Raw genomic sequence first — 26680 nt, 5'->3', positions numbered from 1 at the left:
GTTCTGGATCCGCACGGATTATGTACATGTCAATGACTTTTGTCCTTTTAATCTTTTTTCCCTTTCTACGCACCTTTCATGAAGAGAGTTTTCACTGCATTTGTGAACTATTGAGTGTTTGCAAACTGTCTGCTAAAGTAGAACCTAAATGAGTTTATCTAAGCAAACACACTAACTTCAGCTGCATGGAAGCACACACCACAAAATTAAACTTCAGTTTAGATGAGATGTAAACTTGATAGAACATACAGTCCCATTTGTGTGCATGCATCCCATGCATGTATTTGTAAAATAAAAAAAGTGTTGGTTTGATTGCCTTCTAAAAACATGAAACCTTTCCCTTCTCAGGGTCTCCCAGGTCAACCTGGAAGCCCAGGTCCTGCTGGCAAAGAAGGTCCTGTTGTAAGTACTCTGGTTTTAATTTTTTCCCCAGTGCATGCAAAGCATCTACAAAGATTTAAGAAGCAGAAATCTGAACTCTAATACAGCTACTTAAAACCAGTGAGACTCTACTACTCAATTACTCAGATCTGTAAAAAGACTTTCCGTTCACTTCTTAGATGAGATCTTAAATGGGGTCTTGGTCCTGGAAGGGGAAGAAGAAATACAGAGCTCTATAAAAAGGAGGAAAAGGGAGGAATGCAGATGCATGTGATATATGATCAGTGTTTAGAAGTTAAATGACAATGACTTCATGAGTACACTTTTCTCCACCAGTCATTTCATAGGTATGTTTTCTGTTTCTAGGGTTTCCCTGGAGCAGATGGTAGGGTTGGGCCAATTGGTGCAGCTGGTAATAGAGGTGAACCTGGCAACATTGGATTCCCTGGACCAAAAGGTCCCACTGTAAGTACAGTAGAGAAAGTTTATTTCTAAGTTGTAGGTACCCAACTCTTAACAGTCAAATGTATCTGCGTATTCCTGTTCTGTCTATTGAATGGTATTTGCTCACTTTCAAGAGTTTGTTCTTAAATTGCTTTCCAATTATCTAAAATATGGCTAAACAAACAGTAATATACTTAATTTGGGAATACTTGGACATTGAAGTGATGAGATTAATAATGTCTGTATTATCATTTCTTCATGTCCATTTTATCACTTCTGTATATACAATTCAGTAAAAGTTCTGTAGAAGTTGAACATGAAATCTTTGTTATTTTTGGAGCACAATTCAAATCTTACTCACTTTAGAAGAAAAGCTACCATCAGTTTCATTTTTCACTGGGGCTCTTGGTATGACTCGCAGAGGAAACAGATAATAGTACTTTCTCTGGATGTGTGGTGTTGCTGTGCACACATGGGTATTAGTGTATTACGTACAAAACTGCACAGCATATCAGGAGCTTGCATTACTATCTCAAAAATAATCAAACAGTTTTGAAAAGACAAAATACTTCTTTCCATTATTGCTCTTCCTCTCTGATTCAACAAGCCAGATATACTTTGTGGCTTTTTAAATTAAAGAAATGTTACAATGAATCTTTCATCCAGGAAGTATCACCTTCTATCCAGTAGTATAATCCGAACCTCATATGAAGTCTTAATTAACTTCCATGTGTTTTTTTTTTCTCTTTCACCTTCAGGGTGAACCTGGCAAGCCTGGTGAAAAAGGCAATGTTGGTCTTGCTGGCCCACGGGTATGTGGATATGTCTTTTGCAACTTCCAGAGAGAAATGTAGATTTTCAAAGCCTCTTTTATAAGATAGCATTGTCTTGTAAAAGCATGAAGGGGTGACAAAACAGGAGAGTACTTTGGAATGCATTCACATAGCTTCATGTCAGTGGAGACCATTACTTGAAGATAAATATTAGCGCAAATGAAAATTACTCTTGTTAAATATGGATTAGGTAATTAATTATTGGGTATTAGCTTCCTATTAAAAGGAACAAATAGCAATTCCTTTGTAAATTTCTGTGGAGGGTGTGAAGTTTTTATCTTACCCTGTAAATTTTCAACACTTCCCTACTGATAAATGGAAGATTTCGTAAATCTCATCTAAGGAATCAAATAATTGATCTGTTCTGGGAAAAAATGCCACCTATTGACCAGATTTCTGTATCTGTAATTCCAAAGGATTTTTTGTAAGGATAAAGGTACTGCAGTAACTTAAAATTACCTATCGCAATTTAGTTTTGTAAGCATCTGTATTACCTTTTGATAGAGAAGCTCTTATGAGCAAATAGGTAAGTTGAGGAAACATAGGGCTTCAACTTAAATGTAGCAGTATGAGTTCAAAATAAGCAGCCAGAGACCTTTGGTTTTGGCACAGAAGCACTTTAGACAGATACTACTCATAAAGAATAAAAACTTTGTTAACAGCTTTCTGCTTGAACATATTTAGGGTGCTCCTGGTCCTGAGGGAAACAACGGTGCTCAAGGTCCTCCTGGTGTCACTGTAAGTAACAGCCTCCACACAAATATCCAATTTGTGATTTATTTTTCATCACTGTGACTTCTCATTTTCAAATTCATTTTCTTCTATCCAGGGCAACCAAGGTGCAAAGGGAGAAACAGGTCCTGCTGGCCCTCCAGGCTTCCAGGTGAGAAGCTATGTGCTCTGCCTTACTTTACCTATGGCTTACAAAGCATAAAGTTCTTCTGCCTTAACTTTATTTGTATGCTTGTTTCTTTACACTTAGGGTCTGCCGGGTCCCTCTGGTCCAGCTGGTGAAGCTGGCAAACCAGGCGAAAGGGTGAGTAGCAGATACAATACTGCTCAAGTAAAGGCATGTATTGCATAAGCTTTTTGTTAACAATTGTGGTGAAGCAAGAGTCCATTGAATCCATTTGCCGAAATGGATCTGTGTTATATGCAGAGTTTAATAATCCCTTTTGTTAAAATTAGCCACGAATGGAGAAGGTCTTTTGGCACTTGAAGTGTACTTCCTTTTTTAAAAGTTCTTTTATGAACAGGAAAAAAAAAAGTCCTTTGCTTTTGAGGCCATAAACAACAATATAACATCCCCATAAAAGACAAGGCAGCACATGAAGAACGCTGTATTCCAGATTTCCTTTGAAATGGGCAAGGTTCAATCTAACCAGCATTACTCCAGTTTCATGCCTTTGCTCATCTGCTGATATTCAGTGGGTTTACAATGGCATACAATGGAGATAACTTGGTAATGGTTCAGGCACCAGGTTCTGCACAGTTCGTGTGTGATGAAACCTGCAAATTGTGCCTCCTGTGCATCATATCAGCCATTTAAGTTGGTAGTTCTTCACACTGAGACATGGAATGATTGAGTTTACACTGCATGTGCCTGACCAAAGAGCTTGAAATTTAATAACTAACTCTCTTCAGATGAGAAGTGCATCTCTTAGCATGTGTGCTTTGAGATTTTGTGCAATTATATGAAAACAGCTTATGTATCTAAAAAACTGATTTTAGTCTGAAGATTTTCAACATACTGCTGAAATTTGAGAAGCATTTCTATTTACTGCTAATAAACAAAGTTCAAAAGTTCAATGTGAGCTAATAAGTTTGCTCTTGAAATAAACTTTATCAATCCATCTCTTTTCTTCTAGGGTCTCCATGGTGAATTTGGTGTCCCTGGTCCTGCTGGCCCAAGGGTAAGTGACTCATCTGAAATTTAATAGAGACTTGTCTTAATGAAGCGTTTAGAATTAGTATGAACTGTATGCACTTACAAGTTTCTCAAGACAAGCTACTTTCTCAAGTACAGAATACCATGTATTGCAGCAGACTACCTGGAAGCAGAATTTTTTCTGCTCTTTCTGCTTGTCAGGATATACCTGATCATACAATACAATAGTTGTCATTGTTAGTAAACTTCTGGATAAGGAATACAAATACCTGAGTAATGATGTCCTGATGATCTGGTTTAATATGTTTTTTATGTTAACTTCTCAATGGGAATATGGGTGACAAAAAACCAGTCCTACAATGTTGAGGCTTGGTGCATATGAGAATTTTAACTCGATTGCCATCTACTCAAAGGGGGTAGATTTATGAGCCTCACCAATTCAGTTATACCACCCTTGCTAGGCAGCTTCCGCCTCCCGTGTGGTGCTGTGAACAAAAGGCAGGATGAGTCCAGAGCCTGGAATAGTCATCAGAAGATAATGCCCTCAGCTCTCTTCACTCCTGAACTGTGAATAAAGGGCTGTAGAGAGCACACACAGTGCAATAAATAGTCAGCTCTCACATTTCAGTTTATAAAATGCTCAATTATTTACTTGCTTTCTGAATCTTTTTAGTAAGAAGTTGATACTTAAACTATTCTTCCTCTTTTCTCTGACTATAAGCATTCTGCCTTCCAGACTGAATGTACTTGTGAGTGACAAATACTCCCATTCATTCTTACGTTAATCAGTTGTGAGGTTGTTAGTAACCATGTCTTTAAAATTTCATTTTGCTAATCTATCCAGCCCAAGCTCCCTTCATCATTGTAGTAGCAGTTAACTGTCTGTGCTCTAGCTTGACGTTGTCCTTGCTCTAGCATCTTGTACTCATCCAGATTGTATTTCATTCAGCATTCCAGATTAGGTCTTACCAATGCTCAGTAAAACAAAAATTTTTAATTCCTAAAAATTCCAAAGTGCTTGCATGAGGTCTCACTGGTGCTTTTCAAAGTGTGCCATCTCTCCTTGAGTCAGTTATTTGATCGCATTATAGTTCTTGTTCTAACTCCCAGATTCTCTTGTATAACTGAACATTTCCATTATGCCCTATCAGATTATTCACTGCTGTTCAGCTTGATTACATTGGGATAACCCAACATTTCTTTTTTAGTAAAAATTATATACCTACATTTGATAATCTACTGTGAATTTGAACCCAGTTTCTGGCAATTTCCACAGCTCCAGTTAATATCTTCTTTGAAATGTATCCTTATACCTGTTAGAATGTTCAGGTCACATTAGTGGGTTTTAGTTGTCACCTTTATTTCCTGCTGGCATTTGCAACTGTAAAACCAATTATTTGCCAATTTCTGTGGCCCTCATTTCTCTAGGATCCATTGTCTGACATGATTGGTACTTTGCTTTATTTGTGTCAAAAGCTAAAGCCAGTTTTTCCCACCAGTTTAATTTGCATAATTCTGATATTAATAATAGTTTGTTCAGCTGAAAATGCATCATAGTGTCACTGTTACCAGTTGGTGCTTTTAAATCTCTAACCTACAGAACAATTAAAGGAAAAACTCAAATCAGATTGTCTCTCACAGGGTGAGCGTGGTCTTCCTGGTGAAAGTGGTGCTGTTGGTCCTGCTGGTCCTATTGGAAGCCGTGGTCCATCTGGCCCACCAGGCCCTGATGGTAACAAGGTATGTCTTCTCCAGCTACCACTGCCTCACTATCGAATTGCAGGTGAGGGCAGTCAGAAACCATCTTTATTCAGTATAAATAGCTGCTAACAGGTAATCCACGTGCATCATAGGTGCTGTGCCTTTTCTTCAAGTAGTAAATCTCCATAACAGCTAGTCCACACTAATGTGGATTTTTTTTTTTATTGTTCATCACTGAGAGAATGGAAGGGGAGCTTCAGTTTAGAATAAATTTGTATACTGCTTGTTAGCTGGGAATACTGTTACTCTGAGATTTTGGCTAAAATTCATACTAGCCTGTTTATAGTCACCTGGGGAAAGACGTTCTTGTGTATGCTAAGCAATATTTTCCCAAAAACATTAGCAAAAACATTTGGGAAACCCAATAGATTCCCAAAAACATGGTCTTCTGCCAAATTAAGTGTGGGGCACAATTTTCAAGATCTTCGTATGCAGTCTTCCCGTGAAGGTTTAGTTTGGAATATGGGACCACAAAATCAGAGAGAGAGTTCATGTCTGAGGTCTTCACTGAAAAATTACAAATGCACAATAGCTGGAGACCTACTACTCAGTATATTTACAAGCCAACAGAATATGGGCTTATAAGTAAAGGAAAAATGTTGTTCCATATTGCAACATTGTTCCATATTTCACCATCTCTCACACAACAACCTGTTGCTGCTAGGGTGAGCCTGGTAACGTCGGTCCTGCTGGTGCTCCTGGTCCCGCTGGGCCTGGTGGAATCCCAGGAGAGAGAGGTGTTGCAGGTATTCCAGGAGGCAAGGGTGAGAAGGTAAGGCTGATGCTCTTTATTATATATGCACAGGTCTGGGAGATGCTTGAATTTCACTAACTGAAAAAAATGCAGGTTACCCAAATACAATTTCTGTTTGCTTTGAATTGTATTTCATGGTGTCTCATTAGTTTTCAGTAAGTAAAGGTTTTGTTGGTCCAACAGAGTGACAATATTTTGAAGTACAAAGACTGTATTTTGATTTTTTGCTCAGTATTTAGAATTGGTTTAAGTGCCAGGTAGGGCTTCACAGGGTTGAGTAACAATGAGCTTACCTTTATAAAAGCAGTGTTAAATCTGAATACAGGCTTTACAGCAGGAATGGGCTTATGGATCATGAAGAACTGAGTGTTGTCTGCTCAAATCTGTAACATCTCTGCTGTGATCTCTGATGCAGTACATAAGATATATAAATAAATGGCTTAGTGAGAAGTATTGGTGGTAGGTGGACAGTTGGACTGGTTGATCTTGTAGTTCTTTTCCAACGTTGGTGATTCTGTGAAATTACAAAAAATTTTTGATTGTATCAGATGCATATAATAAAAGCAGAAAATTTTAGCCAGTGCAAGCACTTGCATGGAAGCAGACTTCACAGTTTTGTGTAAGTCCTGTTGCAAATTCTGCTTCATTCATATAATTATCCGTAAAATGGATTTTTATCTTGTTAGGTACACTTTGTTCCAAGTTCTCTTCAGTTCATTATTTATACTCTAAATTGAGATTTCTATACCTTTAATTGTTTAGACTAAAAAATCTACAACTGCACTTATGCTACATGACTATAAGGAAATTAAGATGAAAATTGCTTGCAACTTTTTATAAAAGCTATGTACTGGCAAGCAGATTAATGCAGAAGAGTAGGATTTCTTCAAAAAGAAGAGAAAACAGAGCACTAGTCTGACTTTTCGACACTAGTGATGACCTAGATACTATTTCTGTTATATAAAACATGGCCTTTTACATGACCACTCACAACCTCATTTTTTTAATCAGTTCTTTTCTTCCTTCAAATAGGAGACATAAATTCCCAGGAATATTTTTACATTTGGTTCTTTTGTGACCAAAAGAAAAGGGGTTTTGAGGTAGTATTTACATTCACCATTTGGAACAGACATTTTAATTTTGAATTTTTAATTCTTGTTACCTGGAAGAAAATGAATAGATATACTTTATATAGAATAAAGTAATAATTCTGTCAAATCATATCAGTCCTCTTTGTCTACACACTTTATCTTTGTGAGTAAGTACGTACTCTTCAATAAGAATGAGGTAAGTCAAAGTCCATTCCCAAACCAAAACCAGCATAGGTATCTCTGTAGTACGTGTGCATTCAGAGAACAGCTCAGGCCTTCTTTCTGACAAACTATTTTGTACATTACCAAGATAATGGTTGCTTCCTCTATGTATTTATTTTAGGGTGCCCCAGGTCTGAGAGGTGATGCTGGTGCAACAGGAAGAGATGGTGCCCGTGTAAGTATCTTTTGGTTCTACTTGAGTTTACTTTGATGCACCTGAGTACATAAGTGATTAAAAAGGATACTTATGGCTTTTATTTTCCAGCATATTCCATTTCCTCTAACAACTGCTTGCTTTTGATGCAAGTCAGTATAACTGTGTAGCCCCTTGTTCAGGGATGTTTGAATTTGAGGAGTGAGAGAGAAGTGATCACTCTTCATGCATGAAAGCAGAGATATGATATTGGCAGAGATCATTATTTCATAGACAGTTGTCAGTGTGATCTCCTCTGGAACTTAATGGGCTCAGCCCATAGAGCTAATCGTAAAGGCAGCCTGCAAAGCCACACAACATTAATGTGGCATTTTGGCTGTTTGTGCTAGAATTTCATACTTTAGAAGGAAAATAACAGTATAGAATGTAAAAGACATCAGCTTATGTAAAATCTATTAAGAGTAACTGAGATAAAGTCACATGCCTATCTCCAGGAGAAAAGAGTACAAAAATTTAATTGGTGACTCTTGCTTACATTTTGTTAGAAATGATGTCCTTCTCTTAACCTATAGGGTCTCCCTGGTGCTATTGGTGCTCCTGGCCCTGCTGGTGGTGCTGGTGATCGGGTAAGTTTGCTCTTCGAATGAAAAAGTGTCTCGTTTATACAGTTTGCCCACAGTATGATTATTTAAGAGGAAGATTCTAGTCTAAAAGAAAACAATTCCATCTTGTTAGGGGACACAAGTTTTGCAAGTTCTCACATTATGTGAAGCAAGTGTTATTGGGAGTTTTCCATTGCGCCCCATACCTTTTCTTAAAAGGGCAGGGAATGGATGTACATCTACATGGCAGTGGTTTTTAAGAAAATCTTTGGATTTGAACTTTGTCTGAATTCTTTCTGATTCAGGCTATGATCCCCTTCACACTGGGAAGAGGTTCTGATATGGTGTCAAACAACAACACATTAGCTCCTAATGACTCTTCATCCTGTCCAAGTATCACTAGAAATTATTCTTAACATGGGGTAGATTAAAACAGATGTGGAGAGATAGACTATAAGCATCAATACCACAAGATCTGTTTTGACATGTGTGGCCTCCCCCATGTAATGTCTCCTGTCTGTTTCAGGGTGAAGGAGGTCCTGCTGGTCCCGCTGGTCCTGCTGGTGCCCGTGGTATTCCTGTAAGAAGCAATTCCTTCAATTATTTTATCGTGTTAAAGACATGATATTCACAAAAATGCCCTTTTAAAGCCAATTCCAACTAGTCCTCATTGTCTTCTCTTTAGGGTGAACGTGGTGAACCTGGTCCTGTAGGTCCTAGTGGATTTGCTGGACCTCCTGTGAGTACTGTTTTCATTTTCCTCTTATTGATGCCACACTATTCCTTTACTTTCTTGGCTTACTTTTTCAACTCCTTGTTCTGTGTGTTTCTTTTCTATAGGGTGCAGCTGGTCAGCCTGGTGCTAAAGGCGAGCGTGGCCCTAAGGGACCAAAGGGTGAAACTGGACCAACAGGTGCTATTGGGCCAATTGGTGCTTCTGGACCACCAGTAAGTGAACTGTATCTTGGTAAAATGGTTCTTAACTGTGCTATGCAAGCAATATGCTAACCTGAAGGCCTTGAATTTGAAAAGGTAATTAAAAGAAAACAAACAGAAGAAACAGAAATTCAAATTAGGCTGTGAGGAAAGTCAACATCCTGATTTTCACACATTATATAAACTAATCAATTTATTTATGTGGGCTGAGATCATGAGTCTGGAACTGAAATGAAGAGAAAAAAATTAATTTTCAACTTGTGCTGAAGATCAGCAAAATCTGTCTGTCTTGAACCATTCAAGGGGTGTTTGTGGGTAAGTTCCTGAGCTGAGGGCCTTAGAGACAGAATGTGCTATTGCAGTCTGACTTAAATCCAGTTGTGCAGCTGTATATGTGCAAATTGGTGCACACCCTTGCAAATTAGCTTATAATATAGTCCAAAGGTTTCACATGCACGCAGCCCATTACTGGGGAAATGATGCAGAAAGAAAGGTCTTGGTATCTAAAATACTGTGAAATATTGCAAGATAACATAGGCAGAGGATCTTACTATACGCTTCTATAAGACCAGTACCAGATCTTGGAACTACATGGCTGTAGCAGTCATACTATACAAACAGAAGTCCTGCTCTTCTTTGCCTTACTACACCTTTCACATTTTACTTATAGATTTGCTTAGATGCATGTAACATTGGCAAGGCAAATGCATTTGAATCATGCATGCCTTATGCAACACTTCAATTCTTATCATATTGATTCAAGAAGTCCATGAAAATTTTTTACCCCTAAAATCATCACATTCTGTTTTGGGGCCCAAAAATTCTTCAATTAAAGTAACAAAATTAAAGAAACAAAACTGTTTCTTTTTTGTAAGAGTGAGGCTGGTCTCCTTTACTTTCCCTTATAACAGGTCTTTGCTTGATTCATCTCTCTCTTTCTGCCCTTCACACATAGGGTCCCGTTGGTGCTGCTGGTCCTGCTGGCCCTCGTGGTGATGCTGGTCCTCCTGTAAGTCCTCAGGCTTTTACCATTTGCATTGTTGCTTTCCATTAAGTCATTGTTTCCTTTAAACTAAATTTTCCTTTTGACTGTTATTTTTAGGGCATGACTGGTTTCCCTGGTGCTGCTGGAAGAGTCGGTCCTCCAGGCCCTGCTGTAAGTAACTGATGGAGAAGTTTTAATGGAAGACAAGTCTGACATTGTACTAGTGAGGGATAATCCTCATTTTTTTTACGTGACTCAAATTCTGACTATCCTGGGATTGCTTCGAATCTTTACAGGACTGGATAAGAGAGAAAATTCACAGACTGGGAATTACGTATTTAGTTGTGGGGTTTTTTTCAGAGGCTAAAAAGCATCCTTCTGAACCGTGAAGTGCCTTGCCTGTTGTAAAAATCTGACTTTAGTTTGTTTTTATTCACAGAAAGTAACTGCATAGATATTGGTTTTGAGTGGAATAAGGTCGTATCCTACCTCAAAAAGAATGTAGAGATTATCTTGTATAAACACTTTCCAAAGTATCTGCAGTTCCAACTGCTGTCTGAAGCAGGGGAGGCTCTGGTTATGTCTATGAATGTGACTTCCTATTTTCTTTTTCAGCCCAAACTTGTTATTTCCAATTGACTTTCATAAAACTTCCTTTTAACAACAGTGTTCCAAACCTTAGGAAGAGGTATTCCTTTCCTATATTTTAAATCCCACTATCCAAAGCTAATCTTAAGTTTGTTTTTTTTTTTCCCTGTAGGCTTTATAGTTGCAATTGATGTCTCTAGTGTCAAATCAAATCTACATGCAAAATTATGCCATTCCCTAATTCAGTAGTTCTGCGTACTCCAGCTATGCACTGCTTAACAAATGTAGTAACAGTTGCTGCTCTGTAGCAGCTGATAACCTGTTTATTGCAAAGCACCAGTTTTGTAAATGGAATGAAACTTACTCTCTTCTCCCTATTTCTGGTTTGTGTTGTAATGATGACACTTCCATGCTTGATCCTCTAGGGCATCACTGGTCCCCCTGGTCCTCCTGGCCCAGCTGGCAAAGATGGTCCTAGAGGTCTGCGTGGTGATGTTGGTCCAGTTGGCCGTACTGGTGAACAGGGTATTGCTGGCCCACCTGGTTTTGCTGGTGAGAAAGGTCCATCTGGAGAGGCTGGTGCTGCTGTAAGTAACTCAGTATCGCATCTCGTCACAAGAGTCTCTCTTTGTGTAAATGTTACAGCTTCTAAGATACTTTTGGTACTTTTGAAGGGCATTTCTTCTTTACCAAATTTAGCAAAGTTTTTAAGCAGTAGCTCCACTGAGAGTAAGGAAACTTTTTATACATGTTTGACTAACAGACCCTAAAAGTCTGTTAGTGAGCACTACTTCTGTGTCAGGAGTCTTGTAGAAGTATCTATTTGTGTGAATTACTTCTCTATTGTTTCTCAATGTAAATATATAGAAGTTTCTTCCATAATCTTTAGAAGTTACAGCTAAGAATAAAATTGTCACTGTTAGACATGTATGTTAAAAATTTGTAGGTGACAATTGAAAATCTGCCCTGTAAGGTCTGGAATAGCGCAGAAAATTTTCTAGTTTTATATTGTAAAAAATAGAGTTGAACTAGAGGGTGTGACTGCAATTAGGAATAATAAAGTAATATTCCAGGATGACTACTTACGCCAAGTTTAGTAGCACATGCTCAAATTTTAAGCAAATTGAAAAGTCTCTTAACTAAATATACTTTGTCTTTTTAAAGATCAATAATGAGCTCTAAGGCTTGTGGGGAGATAGAAGGTACCTAGATGGTACATGATAAGGCTGTCTCAGAATCAGATGGTTGGTTTCTTCACTATGGAATTCCCTCAGCACAGTCATCTGTTAATAAAATCTTTTCATCTCACAGGGTCCCCCTGGTACCCCAGGTCCTCAGGGTATTCTTGGTGCTCCTGGTATCCTTGGTCTGCCTGGCTCTCGGGGAGAACGTGGTCTTCCAGGCATTGCTGGAGCAACAGTGAGTATGACTCATTGGCTGCACTAAACTACAAAGAGAAAAATGCTGAGGTCTCCTCTCATGGAACAGTGGTGGACAGGAGGTATAGATTCTGTTGTTTTCATTTCTGCTGCAAACAGATCTTGGTTAAATGGAGCCTACAGACTTGAGCAGTGGAAGACATTATTGCTTGCTGCAGACAAACAAGACTTGTATCTGCAGGTGAACATATTTTTGAATGGCATCAGAAGCATCTGTTCTAAGCAAGACAGAGAAAAGCTAGAAACTTAAATATTTTGCTCTAGTTAGATATGTTTCTCATTGTCTCCCGTTTCTGTTTTGCTTCCAGAACTGACTGCAGAGAAATGCCTCTCTTAGATATAGACTGACAGTTCTGTAAGACTGGTTTTTGTTGTATTATATGTCACATTTTGTTACTACTGTTCCTGTATTAGGGTGAACCTGGTCCCCTGGGTGTTTCTGGTCCTCCTGGTGCTCGTGGTCCCTCTGGTCCTGTGGGTTCTCCCGGTCCTAATGGTGCTCCTGGTGAAGCTGGTCGTGATGTAAGCTATGAATTCTTTCCTCTCCAGTACTGCTTTGCTTTTATTCTGAGCCAAAGAGAAACACAGAGAACCTGAATGCAATTGGATGCTGTTCTGCTAGCGAACTTGTACCTTCCAGTGTCTTTGGGGAAAATAGTAGCAGAATCCCAATACACAAATCCCTTATTGGCAAGGTCTAAAACAGAGCAGTGGTACCAGGGAACATCCCAATCACAGAGCAAATTTCAGTCCTCTTTCCCGATAGCTCTGACTAGGTGACAAATTCTTCAAGGCATAAATTGTGTCTGAAGGATATCCTGGAGTCACAATCAGAATCTTTTGACTTTTTTGCTTAATTGACAAACAAGATTGAGAAGAAGCCTTCACTGCAGGAGCTGGTAAAAGCATTACATCCCATGCAACAAGCTTTTGGCTGTAGAGATGGAAGCTATGTCAGGGAAGCTGATTATCTGCAATAATTTTTTTTAATGTCAGCTATGTACATAATGTTTCCTGACATACATTCCTTCACCATGAAATGTAAAGGAGGCTAAAAACATGATGAAACAAACTCTGGCCTGTGTGGCAGGTACTGCTGAGTTCGACAGATAAATTCAGGGAGTGGAGGACTTGTATCTTATCTGGAAAGGGGTACGTGGAAGTACTGAAATGTAATAAATTGCCCCCTCTAATGCCCTACCTCATCCATGATTATGCATCATCCTGCAACCAGCTTTTCATAGAGCAGTGAATAAACTTATCCATTCAATGCAGCCATCCAGATTAGTAGTTTACCTTGAAGAAGGGTATCCATACAGTTTCTAGGTATTACTTATACTCTAAGAAAAATAAAACGTTCACACGCTATAGTTCTCCTTAAGAATTTAAGATATACATTTTTCTCTGGGCATTATCAGGGAAGTTTGTTTGATAATCTGAGGCATTGTTAGTATAGAACTCTTGTACTAACTTTCCATTTACAGCAATAGAACCAAAAGTTATGAATTTCTCCTATATTGGTATTGTAAAATCTAAAATACTTGAAGGGCACCCTATTTTTCAGAGGATGTTAGTGTATGTAAGGGATTTGATTGTGGGACTTATGACAAAGTTTACCTTCAAGATTCATGCTGTTCTATCTCAATGTCTTCTAAATCTCATTGGGAGCAATTAGGCGGCACAAAGTTCTATGTGAGATATTGGTGGGCTTTAATGTTTTTAAATGGTACTTTAACAGGGCAATCCTGGAAATGATGGTCCTCCAGGCCGTGATGGTGCTCCTGGTTTCAAGGTGACTATTACTTTCCTTTTATTTCATATTTACGAAAGAAATCTTCCAATATGTGTAAGTCGGTAGTAACACAGCATCTCTCTCTCATTCCCTAATTCTCAGGGTGAGCGCGGTGCTCCTGGTAACCCTGGTCCCAGTGGTGCTTTGGGTGCTCCTGGTCCTCATGGCCAAGTTGGTCCTTCTGGAAAGCCTGGAAACCGTGGTGATCCTGTAAGTTGATGAGATTTTACATTTTTTTGATTGATAGATTAACACTTGTCCATCCTACATATGTGCATTTTATATACATATATGCATCAAAACCCTATAATATGTGAATAATTACTTTGCTTTCTGTAGAAATGTGTTTAGAATGGAACTTTTATTAGGTATGATATGCATCAATGACATGCATTTTCTTTTCCTGTTCCAGGGTCCTGTTGGTGCTGTTGGTCCTGCTGGTGCTTTTGGCCCAAGAGGTCTCGCTGTAAGTCTTAATTTCTATATATGTTACTACACTGATACAAGAATACAAAACATATGCTTAATGTTAAGGGCCTACAACTGCATTCAAGCACAAAAAGTAGTGCTTAAGGAGCTGTAAATATTAATAAATTTAGGATCTTGATCATCTTCTCTCATGGGATTGAACCTGAAGCTTTTGGGATTAACACTTTTTCTGGGCATCTTAACAGGATATATGTAAATATATCAGGGGCAACCTGTGGCATAATATAGAATGCTTATACTTCATTCATTCTTTGTCAGTAATATCTAATTAGGCCTTCTTTGGCATGTATATCCTTTCCTAGGGCCCACAAGGTCCACGTGGTGAGAAAGGTGAACCTGGTGATAAGGGACATAGAGGTCTGCCTGGCCTGAAGGGACACAATGGATTGCAGGGTCTTCCTGGTCTTGCTGTAAGTGAATGATTTTCATTATTTTGACTTAGTTCACTCTGCATCATCTTTCTAAAGCCATAAGATCCAAATACTCAGTGCTCTTCACATAATAGGGTGAATTTTAATAATGTTACAGTTGATTATAGAACTGTACTATTTTTTTCTCTGAAAACTACAAACTATATTTGTCTAGCACAGAATTCAAAAAGTTCTGCCTTTGTTTAATTAGTATTTCTTCTTTTCTGGTCAGAAATGGTAAAGTTTCTGTATCAGAGAGAAGTGAGACATTTACAGATTATCTTCCTTTTAAATTCTGGTATCCCCTTTGGGAATTCTGTCTCATTTTAAAGAGAAAACCCTAAGAAACGATATAGAGACTCCTATAGATTATCCTTTTAAATAATTATTTTCACTCTTTCCTTTTATACATTTTCCTTTTATACATTTCATATCCCAACTCCACTAATGCCAGTTGCCCTAGATTTCCATTCTCTGAACCCAAATACATCTGCTGATCCCTTTTTGAATCATGTTAATACAATGTGTGGCATTGCATTTTTTTAATGAGCATGCATTTGTTTTTCCCAATAGGGTCAACACGGTGATCAAGGTCCTCCTGGTAACAATGGTCCTGCTGGCCCAAGGGTATGTGAATTTAAGAGTATATGCAAATAATTCTCTCGTTCTTTTTATGGAATATATTTCTACACTCTAATTTATATGAATCCCTATTTGTAGAGTTCCCTACTGTCATTAAACTGTTCAAGTTTCCTTCTAGGGTCCTCCTGGTCCTTCTGGTCCTCCTGGTAAGGATGGTCGCAATGGTCTCCCTGGCCCCATTGGCCCTGCTGGTGTACGTGGCTCTCATGGTAGCCAAGGCCCTGCTGTGAGTATAACTTCTATCTTGTTGATTTAACACATTTAGGTAACAGTTAAATGAAAAACATTTTAAAATCTTTATGGAGATTTATTTCTATTTTAATAGGGATTTTGAAATGTTGGTTGTTATTTAATATTCAACACTTCCCTAATAGACTTAAACTTGAAGTCCTTCTTCATTCTTTATGGCCAGTGAGTATAAGCACAAAGGTGTAGTAGTCCTACACAGTGTATCTTCTGCTTTAGTTCACAGGAGTTACCACAAAGCAGGTCCATAGGTCCTTCCTCAGATTATTGCTGAGGGTGTGAAGTCTTCAGTAGGACAATGTATGTGTGAAAATAGTCTGCTGAAATAATCATATTTGTAATAGAATACTTCTTGACTTTTGCTTTTGACAAACTTCAGGGTCCCCCTGGTCCTCCTGGTCCCCCTGGTCCTCCTGGTCCCAATGGTGGTGGATATGAAGTTGGCTTTGATGCAGAATACTACCGGGCTGATCAGCCTTCTCTCAGACCCAAGGATTATGAAGTTGATGCCACTCTGAAAACATTGAACAACCAAATTGAGACCCTGCTGACCCCAGAAGGCTCCAAAAAGAACCCAGCTCGCACCTGCCGTGACCTCAGACTTAGCCACCCAGAATGGAGCAGCGGTACGTTAGTGCCAGATATTTGCCCTTTTTGGCTCAGCAAGTTATTTTCAGCTTATTAGCTTTCTTTGAATGGTAACCCTGGTCAACCAGTGAAAATACTAAATGGCCAGTGAAGACATTCTGTGCCTCCAATGAAAATGCATATCTTTGAGGACATTCAGAGACATTCAAAACATCTACTGTTGTGCAATTATTGCGGTCTTTTTTAAAAATGATGTAAAAACATTTAATCCTAGTTTTTGAATACAGTTAATTTCTTACACATTGACTGTTTAAAAGCTGTATTTCTCCCAATTATCACTTCAATACTGTACTTAGCTGTGTTTTTTATGACCTCTCTGAGCTTCTATATCAAACCAGTGAATATAAACTGAACGCAAGTGTTTCTTTCCTCAAAGGTTTCTACTGGATTGATCCTAACCAAGGCTGCACTGCAGATGCCATTAGAGCATACTGTGACTTTGCCACTGGTGAGACTTGCATCCATGCTAGCCCTGAAGATATTCCAACTAAGACCTGGTATGTCAGCAAGAATCCCAAGGACAAAAAGCACATATGGTTCGGTGAAACTATCAATGGTGGTACTCAGGTATGTGATGCATTGGAGGATGATTGTTTTCTACAGTGCTTTCTGAAGAATTCCCTACCCGCTGACTCTCAGTGAGCAAAACTCATTAATTAAACTCTTAGAGGAAAAATATGAAAAGGGGAACAGCTACGTTTTATCTCAAGAGAACAGGGTTCCAGTTCTGGCTTCAAACACAATTTGCTAAAGAGATTTTCTAGTATTGTTCTAATTTTTCTTAGTGTCTGCCAATGATCAATTCAGCATCATTAGTGGCCATTTCTAAGGGAATCCTGGCCTGGAATGTGCTACTTTAGTACAAAGACAGTCTGGAAACTGAGACAGTAATAATAATTTTTGCTATTTTTTAAATTGGGATTTATTTTTGACATATTGTGCTATTCTTAAAGATATTTTTATTACACACAACAGATCCTAAGTGTATGCCATTGTAGCACTCAGAATTGCCATTAAGTAAAATCAAGAAATATCTACCTGCATGTCAGACATGCTGGAAAGTCCTTTTTGTACAATTAAGAAGAACTAATTTCATAATTTTTAAATGAAAGTGAATTAGTCTTATGATGAAATCCCAGCTTCCAAGATCTTTAATATAAAAACAGAAAAGTTTATCACTGGGTCAGAACAAGGACCCAAGGTACTCTAGAGTCCTATTTCTCACATTGGCTGAAAGCAGTTGCTGTTAAAGAATATAAAGAAGCAAACATTCATAACATCCACAGACACTACTCTATAAGACTAAAATAAGAAATAAAAAATCAGGGCTTTCTTGAGCCAGACATTGTCTGTGTATTTATGGAAACAATGGTTTTTTCTTCTTTTGAATATGTCTTTCATCTTTAAATCCCCATAAACTGCTAACAACAACCATGTCTTGCATCAGAGTTCTACAACTTAACTCCATCCACTTCTTGTGCTCAGCTTTCACCTTACTTCCTGCTAGTTCTATGTGGTGTTGTCTAGCTCTGCAGTTGAAATAGGCAACTGATCTCAGACATTTTTGGTCTTTATTTTTTTTTTCTATTCCTACAGAAAATATGTAAACATTCACTTTTCCCCAGAAATTCAATTGAGTGGGTTTCTTTGTCTTTTTCAGTTTGAATACAATGGTGAAGGTGTGACCACAAAGGACATGGCCACTCAACTTGCCTTCATGCGTCTGCTGGCCAACCATGCCTCCCAGAACATCACCTACCACTGCAAGAACAGCATTGCCTACATGGATGAGGAGACTGGAAACCTTAAAAAGGCTGTTATACTCCAGGGATCCAATGATGTTGAACTACGAGCTGAAGGCAACAGCAGATTCACTTTCAGTGTTCTTGTGGATGGCTGCTCTGTAAGTAACACAGAAAGCATGGGCAGTATGATTGTATTAATGACAGTTGTGCTTTGATTCAGAACTAGATTATCAGTCAGACCAGAAAAAATTTATCCATGAGGATAGATAGCCTATAGAACTGACTGTGCCAGGTCTTTAATAAGTGACAAAGACTGAGGTGCTAACAAATCCTTCCTGTACTGTGACAAAGAAAAGAAAAAGCTTTTCTGAGGAACCAGACCCAAATTCTGTGGAAACTGAAGCATGCTGAGAAAGGTGCAGGAGGGGCAGGGTCAAGTCTTCAAAAGATCAGGCAAGGTTCACTGTGTGTTTAATCAGTATGAATAATAAGGAAAAGTTGAAGTAAATGTTTTCTCTGTATTAGAGTTAGAAATAATTGGATATGGGTATCTTATTTGCAAACAGTGGCAGTAAAATTTAAGTAAAATTATTTCAGAAATTATCCAGTTAGATGAAACAATTCTCAATTCTATGAACGATGCAATAACAATTCTAATACGTCTTCTCTTGCAGAGAAAGAACAACAAATGGGGCAAAACAATCATTGAGTACAGAACAAATAAGCCATCTCGCTTGCCCATCCTTGACATTGCACCTTTGGACATTGGTGGCGCTGACCAAGAATTCGGTTTGCACATTGGCCCAGTCTGTTTCAAATGAATGAACTAAAATTAACTTAAAGGCCCCCCCCCAGAATTATTCTTTGTCATTTCTTTTTGTAATGAGAGCTGACTCCTTCCATTTTTTCTGTTCATCTACTTGCTTAAACTCTGGGCGAAAGAGAAGGAGAAGAACTGATTGGAGCATTGTGCAATGAAACTTAATACAGCCCCAAAAGGACTTGGAAGTCTTTCAAGATTTAACACCTTGCTTTGGGAAATGTCAACCTTTGTAAAGAAAAAAAAAACCAAAAAAAAAAAACCAAAAAAATAAAATAAAAAATCATGAAAGTTTGCACCACTTGTGGCCTTTGACTATCTTCCACAGAGGAAGTTTAAAACCACGACTTCCAAAGGTTTAAACTACCTCATACACTAAACCAAGTGTGATCCACATCCTTTGTAGGCACTTCTCCATATCATATGAGTTACTTTCAGTTCCACTCAGAATATAGTGGTGCTAATTTCATTATTCCAGAGTATGTTTCCAATACTTGAATTTTGATGGTGCTAGAAGCGGTTAAAGTATTACTTCTCTGTTTCTTTAAAATCTATCTCATCCCCAGCTTAAGCATGTGGATCATTTTTCCTCATCTTTGTCCTCTTCCTCCAAAATCAGGTATTTCTGCTTCCAAATCTCATCTTCATTTTCTCCAATGGATAAAAAAGAATCATCATTTCTCAAAAGAAAAAAAAAGAAAATGTATTTTGTATATGTGAGATGTTTAAATAAATTGTGAAAAGAAAAAAAAATAAAGCATGTCCAGTGTTCCAAAAGAAGGTACTGAATGAGTAAAGTTACTTGCTTAGGTGCATCAGCAGAAATTCATATTAAGAATTTAGATTTTGTCTTCATTATTTCTTAAATTATTGCTGTAAAATATTTGCTTACAGCATTCAAAGACTGCCTACTGCTGTCTTTTGACTGTAATTGTCTACTTCAATTAAACATCCCCTTTTGAGGAAGTCCAAAAAAACCCATACCTCTTCAAAAGTAGAAAAGATTCTTCATTTTATCTGAATTCTAAACAAAATTAATGACTAAAAGAAGGATAATCATCTCACTTAAAATAGACAGAAAATGAGGGCTCTGCCTTGTGGAAAACTTACTGTGGAGAGAGCTCTGCTGGCTGATGCTCTTCTGCAATCTGCAGGCATGTGTACTTTTAAAATAACGTGGAGGAAGAGTCAGATCAGGCTTCACTAGGCCTTTATACCTCATTCAGTTGTGTATAAACAGATCTATCTGCTGTTAACTTAAATAATTTACTGTCACAATGAACATGCTGAAAACCAAAGACATTTCTTGGCTTACACTTTTTAAGATGCTGCTACCATTCAGTGCTTTTCTAAAAGCCTGAAATGAACAGTAGTTTCACCAGCTGTGTTTTGGCACTGGGAGGGTCTTGAGAGGTGCTGGAGAGATATGCAAGAACATGAGGACAGCAACTGAAGCAGGAAAGGGAAGAGCTGAGATGGGCTTAATCAGCAGGAATCCGCAAAGGAAAGCCTGGAGAAAATAACCAGAAGATCCTGTAACATGAACACAGCACTATCCCAAAGGTTAGTGGGTGAGTAAAGTCCAAAAGCTGCTCTGGACAATGAAAAGAGGAATAAGCACTATTTCTCAAGGAAGTTTTTCATTCTTGTGTGCAATTAATTGCTTAACAGAGAAAGGGCAAATAGGAAAACACAGCCTGGTGTGCAGCTGCTGTGTGCTCACAGCTAGTTGTGTGCTGCGTACATAAAAGAGGAAATGTTTGCAGCTCTATGCTAGATTAACAATAGGGAAATTACCATGATAAAATATAGCCTTTTTACTCATTCTTAAATGAGTAAAATGCAATTTAATGTAAATACCCACCATTATTCATTGGACCATGATGATTTGCGAAGTGTTAGCATTTCACTGTCTTAGTATTTAAAAATATATGCTTTTGTTGTAAAGAAAAAAAAATATTGAAATATTAAGAGTTTGTTTTTTCACCTAGATTATCCAGAAGCCAGGAATTTTCTACTGGGCTGCAAAGATAGAATTACTTTCCTGAGTCCATGTAACCCACTAGGAAGTATGCAAGCATTATTGCCAGGGCTGGGAGGTGGGCTACTGCTGCCCATACCTTTGTGAGAAGGGGAAAAAAAGTGCAATACTTGTGATTTTGAAGGGAAAGGGCAAATATTCTCTCTTTGGTCATCTTCTGATTTCTCCTGTGCTCTGTCTGATCTATTTTATGGCACTTCCTTCCAGATGAAGAGTGCTTCCATTCTACCTCCACCAGCCCTTTAGTTGTACCCAAGGTCTGTGTCTTTTTGCACCTTTGCCACTGAAGTGGGCTTGGTCAGAAATCAAACCAGAAGAAAAAAACAGCCCCCACCTCATAGTGGGTATTAGCACCTGGACAATACTGTTTGGCCTTTGGGTTTTGAACTCATTAGAAATTACTGCACAATCAAGCATTATTCCAGTGCTATGCACAGTGTTGCAGGGCTTCTTTCTTCTCCAAGGACCATAGCTGAAAATAAGTAAGGTGAGTTGCACACAGTGCAGGGAGTCTTCATACTGTCTCATTTCAGAAATATAATGTGTTGAATAAATTTTTGGTGAAGTTCACTTACTTGTCTCTGGGAGTTGTCTGCCTCCCTGTGCAAATTATCTCTGCAGAATTTAATAACAAGCAGGTGTGCATCAGCAGTAACGCAAGTAGACCATCAGCACTGAGAAGCTAAAACAGTGGGGTTAAAGCCACTGCCAAATCCAGGGCTCAGCTGTGATACAGCTGTAAATGGCAGTCCTGGAGCATTTGGCCCAATATGTGCTGCAGGTCCAAACACCCACCTGTGTGGTCAGTGGAAGTGAGAAGGGCTAATGGGTGGAACACACAGCCTTCCTAGGAGATGGCAGAGGCTGAGATGTTCCTGTCAGTAACTTGGCTGGAGCCTGATGTCTCCAGTGCAAATATACTTTACAGCATCCATGGTGGTTCCTGAAAACTTAGCAGAAGCAGGGCTCTCTGCAGCACGTGCTTTTGTATGAACATGGCATAAGTAGGTGAAAAACAGCGGTGGGGAAAGGGAACATGGTAAATTCAACCAATGCAGAGAGAAAAGAAATGCTAAAACTGAGAGAGAGGTTATTGAAGGGGAAATTGTAACTGTCCAGGCTTCTTCTCTGGGGAGAAAATCATGACCCACTGAGAATCATCTTCAAGATCTGCATAGACCATTTTGAAACACAAATATTGTGCTCAGGGCTATGAATAGGCAAGTTATCTTCTGTTTCCATGATGCAGCTTTAAATTGCACCTTTTGATGTAACTTTGGTTTCTTCTACTGTAGTGCTTGGAGGTTTCAGACAGGCTCTCCTAGAAGCTATTATTCTGGAACCCACTCAATCCAGTTTTACGGTATTAGAATCGTGTATACTGATGCCAAACAATGCAAGAATAGCCCATTCAAATAAAGCAGTTTTCAGACACACTATAAGAAGTAGCTTATAATTCATCTCCTTACATGCAGTCTTTGTTATTGGCTTATTAAAAAAGCTGTATTTTTTCATGTTCTTTCCATATATATATATCAGATGCAGCCTGAACGCACTCTGCAAAGCATATGCAAAGATCTTCCACAGCTATGACTATTTCTATGCTCCTGGGCTGGTACACATTAGTCTGTTTTTGGACATTGAGTGGTTGGGTGCAGGCATTGCATGAAAAAAATTTCCTAGCCACAATTCCAAGCTTAAGTATATTCTCTAGCTAATCCTGAAACGATGGCTCTCATTAACCCAAACATAAGGATCCGAAGAAATACATTTGCCCTAAAGCCTAAATATATTTTGATAGCAAGATTTTGAAATCCACGTAATTCATTACAATAATTATTTCAATGTAAAAACCATATTATATATATATATATATATACATATAATTTTCTCATGTTGCTTTTCAAGCTACAGAAATTGGCTCTTTGAGTGAAATGAAACAAGTTCTTAAGACCATGAGTGAAATAGCAGAGTGATTCCGCAAGTGCAGTGCACCACCTATTGACTCCGGCAGTCATTACTCAGGCCATTGAAGAGTTCTAGCATAGCTGCTACCTGCCATGGTTACTATTGAAATCTTTTGAGCTGTGTGGCCAGGAATATCCCAAGGGATATTTCAGCAAAATATCAGCACCACAATTCTTCTACAAATAAACTGGCTTGCCAGAAGAACACCCATCCAACCCAGGAAAGATCCTGGCAGCAAAATGCAGCCTTATGCAGGGTATAGAAAAAAAACCAAGATGAGAATACTCATAATCTAGTTATAGTTTTCAGTGACTATGAAACCAAAGCAGGAGAGGCAAACTCATCTGACTGATAGCTCTTCAGTGAATTCAATGCTCATTCAGCTCCCATGGATGGGCCTCAGTCTTTAAGCATACTCTTTGCTTTTGGAGGAGAAAATCAAGTGGAGAAACTGAGGTTTCATTTCCATTTTGAAGCTGTTTTACATTTCTCTGTAACTTTGAGGATGCAGAGAAGTCTTCTACAAAACAGGAGGTGTTTGTAAGGCTTGTGCCCTCTACATAGAGTGGAAGCACAATCAAAGGCAACAAGCCAGACCAAAGATCTCTGCTGTTTTTATTTGCTGCTCTTTTGTACCTACATCAAGGCCTGCATTTTTCCTTAGCTGTTGGTTCACCTCTTCAGTAACAAAATATCTTCTTCCTTCTCCTATGCCCACTGTATTTGAGAGTTTTTGCCTTCAGCTTTGAAATAGTTTTTAGATCCTTCTGCTCCAGCACTGTAGAAAGGATGACATCTCAAGAACACTAAATTCTGGCGTGTACCATGACAATATGCAGATGAGCAGTGCAGAGAGAGCCCTATCAATTTCTGCTGAGATAGAAGGGCATCCCATTCTCATCTTGGTTTTTTTTCTATACCCTGCATAAGGCTGCATTTTGCTGCCAGGATCTTTCCTGGGTTGGATGGGCATTCTTCTGGCAAGCCAGTTTATTTGTAGAAGAATTGTGGTGCTGATATTTTGCTGAAATATCCCTTGGGATATTCCTGGCCACACAGTAAGGCATTGCTGAGGATACAGGCTTCAGTAGATCACTGCATAAGAATTTGTTCAGGTTTTGGGCTTTAGGGAAGGTCATATTCTGTTAGTGAAAGATTTCAATACAAGCATTTTTATAGCATAAGCAAAGATATGGAATGACAAAAATTAGATCCATATGTCTCTCACTTGAGCAATTATTGAACTGTGTCACCCACAGGACATTTGAAGCTACAAGCAAACAATAACAGCTGCCTTGCAGGTTCCAGCTCACCAGGCTTTTATGCATATTTTATAGGAATGGCATAGCTACTCAGCTATCTCTTAATTCCCAGGTGATAAATCCTTGCTAAGCCTGTGGTGTGCTTTTTGCATGCATGTTTACATTTCAGCATCACAAAATTCCTTAGACCCATGAGAGTTCACAGCAACCCAGCAGAGTACCATACAGACAAATGGATACGGCAATGTGAACCCGAAGGACCACTGTAATCTTCTGCCTAAATTAAATTATTTCTTTGCAATTTCATCTTTAAATAATGACTCATGGGAATATTCTATTCTATTAATCCATTGCAAATACTTGAACAGTGTTTTACTGAGCCTGAAGCTAAAATACATTTATTTTTTCCAATGTTATGATTATCATCCAAATAAGAAGTTATTTTTCTTCCTGAAATATAATTACCTTCCTAAAAACACTGACTCCAAGTAGTACAGATCCCCTGCATTAGGTTCTACGAAGTTATAGACTATTGCAAGATGAAAATAACTTCACAATACGATGTTTCATTCTGGTAGATTATTTTATATAGTATCTCAGTCATTTCAGGTTTCAATGTAAAAGCTACTCAAAGGAACACCGCAAATTCCAACAAAGAATTAGAATATAGAAGAATTACAATAATTCTTACTAGAGAGGTCAAATTGGTTGGCAGGATCTTCCTCTTAGGGGTGAGAAAAGAGTTCTCTTTCAAAGCCTTGATCCCTCTTGACCAAAAACAAAAGATTTTACACATATTCCCACATGACCTCAGGCAAACATGCTCAGTTCCACCCAATTTCACTCATTTAAAGGAATCTAGGAAAGTAGCCATTACTCTAAAGATGCAGACTTGCATCAAGTTCAGTGAGTAATGAATTTCTGGAGATATCCTTATAAAATTGACCTCTTCCATTTCTAAACAAGAGAATACATACCAGTTTTCTGGAAAAGATAGAGCTGACAAGACACGAAATAATTTCAAGAAAGTGTTTTTGCAGTGGTGTCCTAAACAGCCATCACAATTTTCCATCCATGGTAAGGCATCCTGTACTTAGAGTTTTCCATTTCAGCTTTTGTCCCATAAATAGTCAGACCTTCTCATTTTCACTTTTGTTTTTACATTGTAAATTCATGTCTGGATCCACAGTGAAAAGTATGCCGGTTTCACAGCCACAGTTTCACTGCTTGAACTATTGCCAGATAACCACATCCACCAAGAACATGGAGGGCACACTGCTGGAAGAAGACAGCTTAAACATTGCTTAGTGGATCTGCTACATTCTCCACGGCCAGCTGAAGGAATGCTGTGAAGCCTCTCTCCAGCAATGTTAAATGATCTGGTCAAGTATTTGCTGAGCAATGTAGGTATATTTAATATTTCATTTTCTGTTTCAGAGAGGTTCTGAAACACTGAACTGCACAGAAATAGTCTGTGTCAGCAGAAAAGCTTGGTTATCTTTGGCATCTTCTGAAGTTCTTCATTCTTCCAAATTCCTCATAGGCAGTAGGAGTTGTCGCTTCGTTCATCATTAACACTTACATTGTTCTTAATTTTTCTTTAACCAAACATCTTTTGTGACTTTGAAGTCTGCCTCTATCTGTTCTCAGGGATCACAGTTTTTATCTTATTGGCTATCTCAGCATCTCTGGCTTTACTGCAAGCAAAAACAGCTGCATTGCTTCTCTTCTCAAAGAAAAGCTTTGCATTCTTGTTGCAGCTTTTCACCTATAATCAGCATTCAAAATGTCATTCCTTCTCTACACTGTTTCTATGCTTGTGAACACTGCTTCACAGGGAAATTCATCTAACATCATTATCTGAGCCTCTTCATGATGTTCTTCTGATCGCATTCTATGTTTTGTCTATTATGTCTGTATTTTCCTGTCAATCATACCCTTTTCTTTGATGCCCTGTATCGATTACTGACTGCATTACAGACTTCAGACTTCTAAAACTAAAGTGATTCTTTAATAACTAAGAGAATTATAACTGCTTTACAGAGTTTTATCTTCAACTGCTTTATCTTCAACTACCACTCATATCATGTGCAGGCAAACTTATTTCTTCCCAGATAACTTTTCTTCACTTTGTGCTATTTCTCAATTTACTTCTTTCATACCATCTTTTATTACATTACTATATTTTATTATATTATTTTATTTCATTGCTATATTCCCTAGTTAATACATTCTGTAAAGTTCTTCCTAGAATTGTCCTGCTCCTCAGCTTCATGTCAAGGATATCAGCACATGAAAATCCCCACTCAGGCCCACAGGCACCTGTTCCTTTATCAGAGTACAGTGATCTAACATCTGTGACAGCAGTGCCTGGATACGTTATGGCTGCACACCATGAGCTGACAGAGACTGTGATGAAGAACTCCTGGAACTCAAAGCTAAGCATTTATTTTAATGGGCCAATATCACACAGACTACTAATGTACTGTACAGAATGTTAATGGCAATCAGTATGAGTGATTTTTATTATAGATTATTA

The 26680-nt window shown here is 38.4% G+C and overlaps 1 protein-coding gene across 1 annotated transcript in view; it reads left to right on the top strand.

Moving 5' to 3' along the window:
- Positions 1-19650, top strand: part of COL1A2 (collagen type I alpha 2 chain) — a 37833-nt gene extending 18183 nt beyond the window's left edge. The window contains exons 24-52 of the mRNA XM_031614315.2: positions 349-402; positions 748-846; positions 1584-1637; positions 2343-2396; positions 2488-2541; positions 2641-2694; positions 3527-3571; positions 5188-5286; positions 5972-6079; positions 7496-7549; positions 8101-8154; positions 8657-8710; positions 8816-8869; positions 8971-9078; positions 10022-10075; positions 10169-10222; positions 11065-11226; positions 11951-12058; positions 12493-12600; positions 13817-13870; positions 13973-14080; positions 14283-14336; positions 14662-14769; positions 15343-15396; positions 15530-15637; positions 16037-16283; positions 16682-16872; positions 17966-18208; positions 18725-19650. Of these exons, the coding sequence (XP_031470175.2) occupies positions 349-402; positions 748-846; positions 1584-1637; positions 2343-2396; positions 2488-2541; positions 2641-2694; positions 3527-3571; positions 5188-5286; positions 5972-6079; positions 7496-7549; positions 8101-8154; positions 8657-8710; positions 8816-8869; positions 8971-9078; positions 10022-10075; positions 10169-10222; positions 11065-11226; positions 11951-12058; positions 12493-12600; positions 13817-13870; positions 13973-14080; positions 14283-14336; positions 14662-14769; positions 15343-15396; positions 15530-15637; positions 16037-16283; positions 16682-16872; positions 17966-18208; positions 18725-18871 (2745 nt within the window). The 3' untranslated portion in view covers positions 18872-19650. The remainder of the gene's footprint in view (positions 1-348; positions 403-747; positions 847-1583; positions 1638-2342; positions 2397-2487; positions 2542-2640; positions 2695-3526; positions 3572-5187; positions 5287-5971; positions 6080-7495; positions 7550-8100; positions 8155-8656; positions 8711-8815; positions 8870-8970; positions 9079-10021; positions 10076-10168; positions 10223-11064; positions 11227-11950; positions 12059-12492; positions 12601-13816; positions 13871-13972; positions 14081-14282; positions 14337-14661; positions 14770-15342; positions 15397-15529; positions 15638-16036; positions 16284-16681; positions 16873-17965; positions 18209-18724) is intronic.
- The last annotated feature ends 7030 nt before the right edge of the window (positions 19651-26680 follow it).

This window comes from Phasianus colchicus, chromosome 6 (assembly GCF_987193195.1).
Source record: "Phasianus colchicus chromosome 6, bPhaCol1.hap1.1, whole genome shotgun sequence".
NCBI classification, from domain to species: Eukaryota; Metazoa; Chordata; class Aves; order Galliformes; family Phasianidae; genus Phasianus; species Phasianus colchicus.
This window is presented reverse-complemented; position numbering and strand designations above follow the sequence as displayed.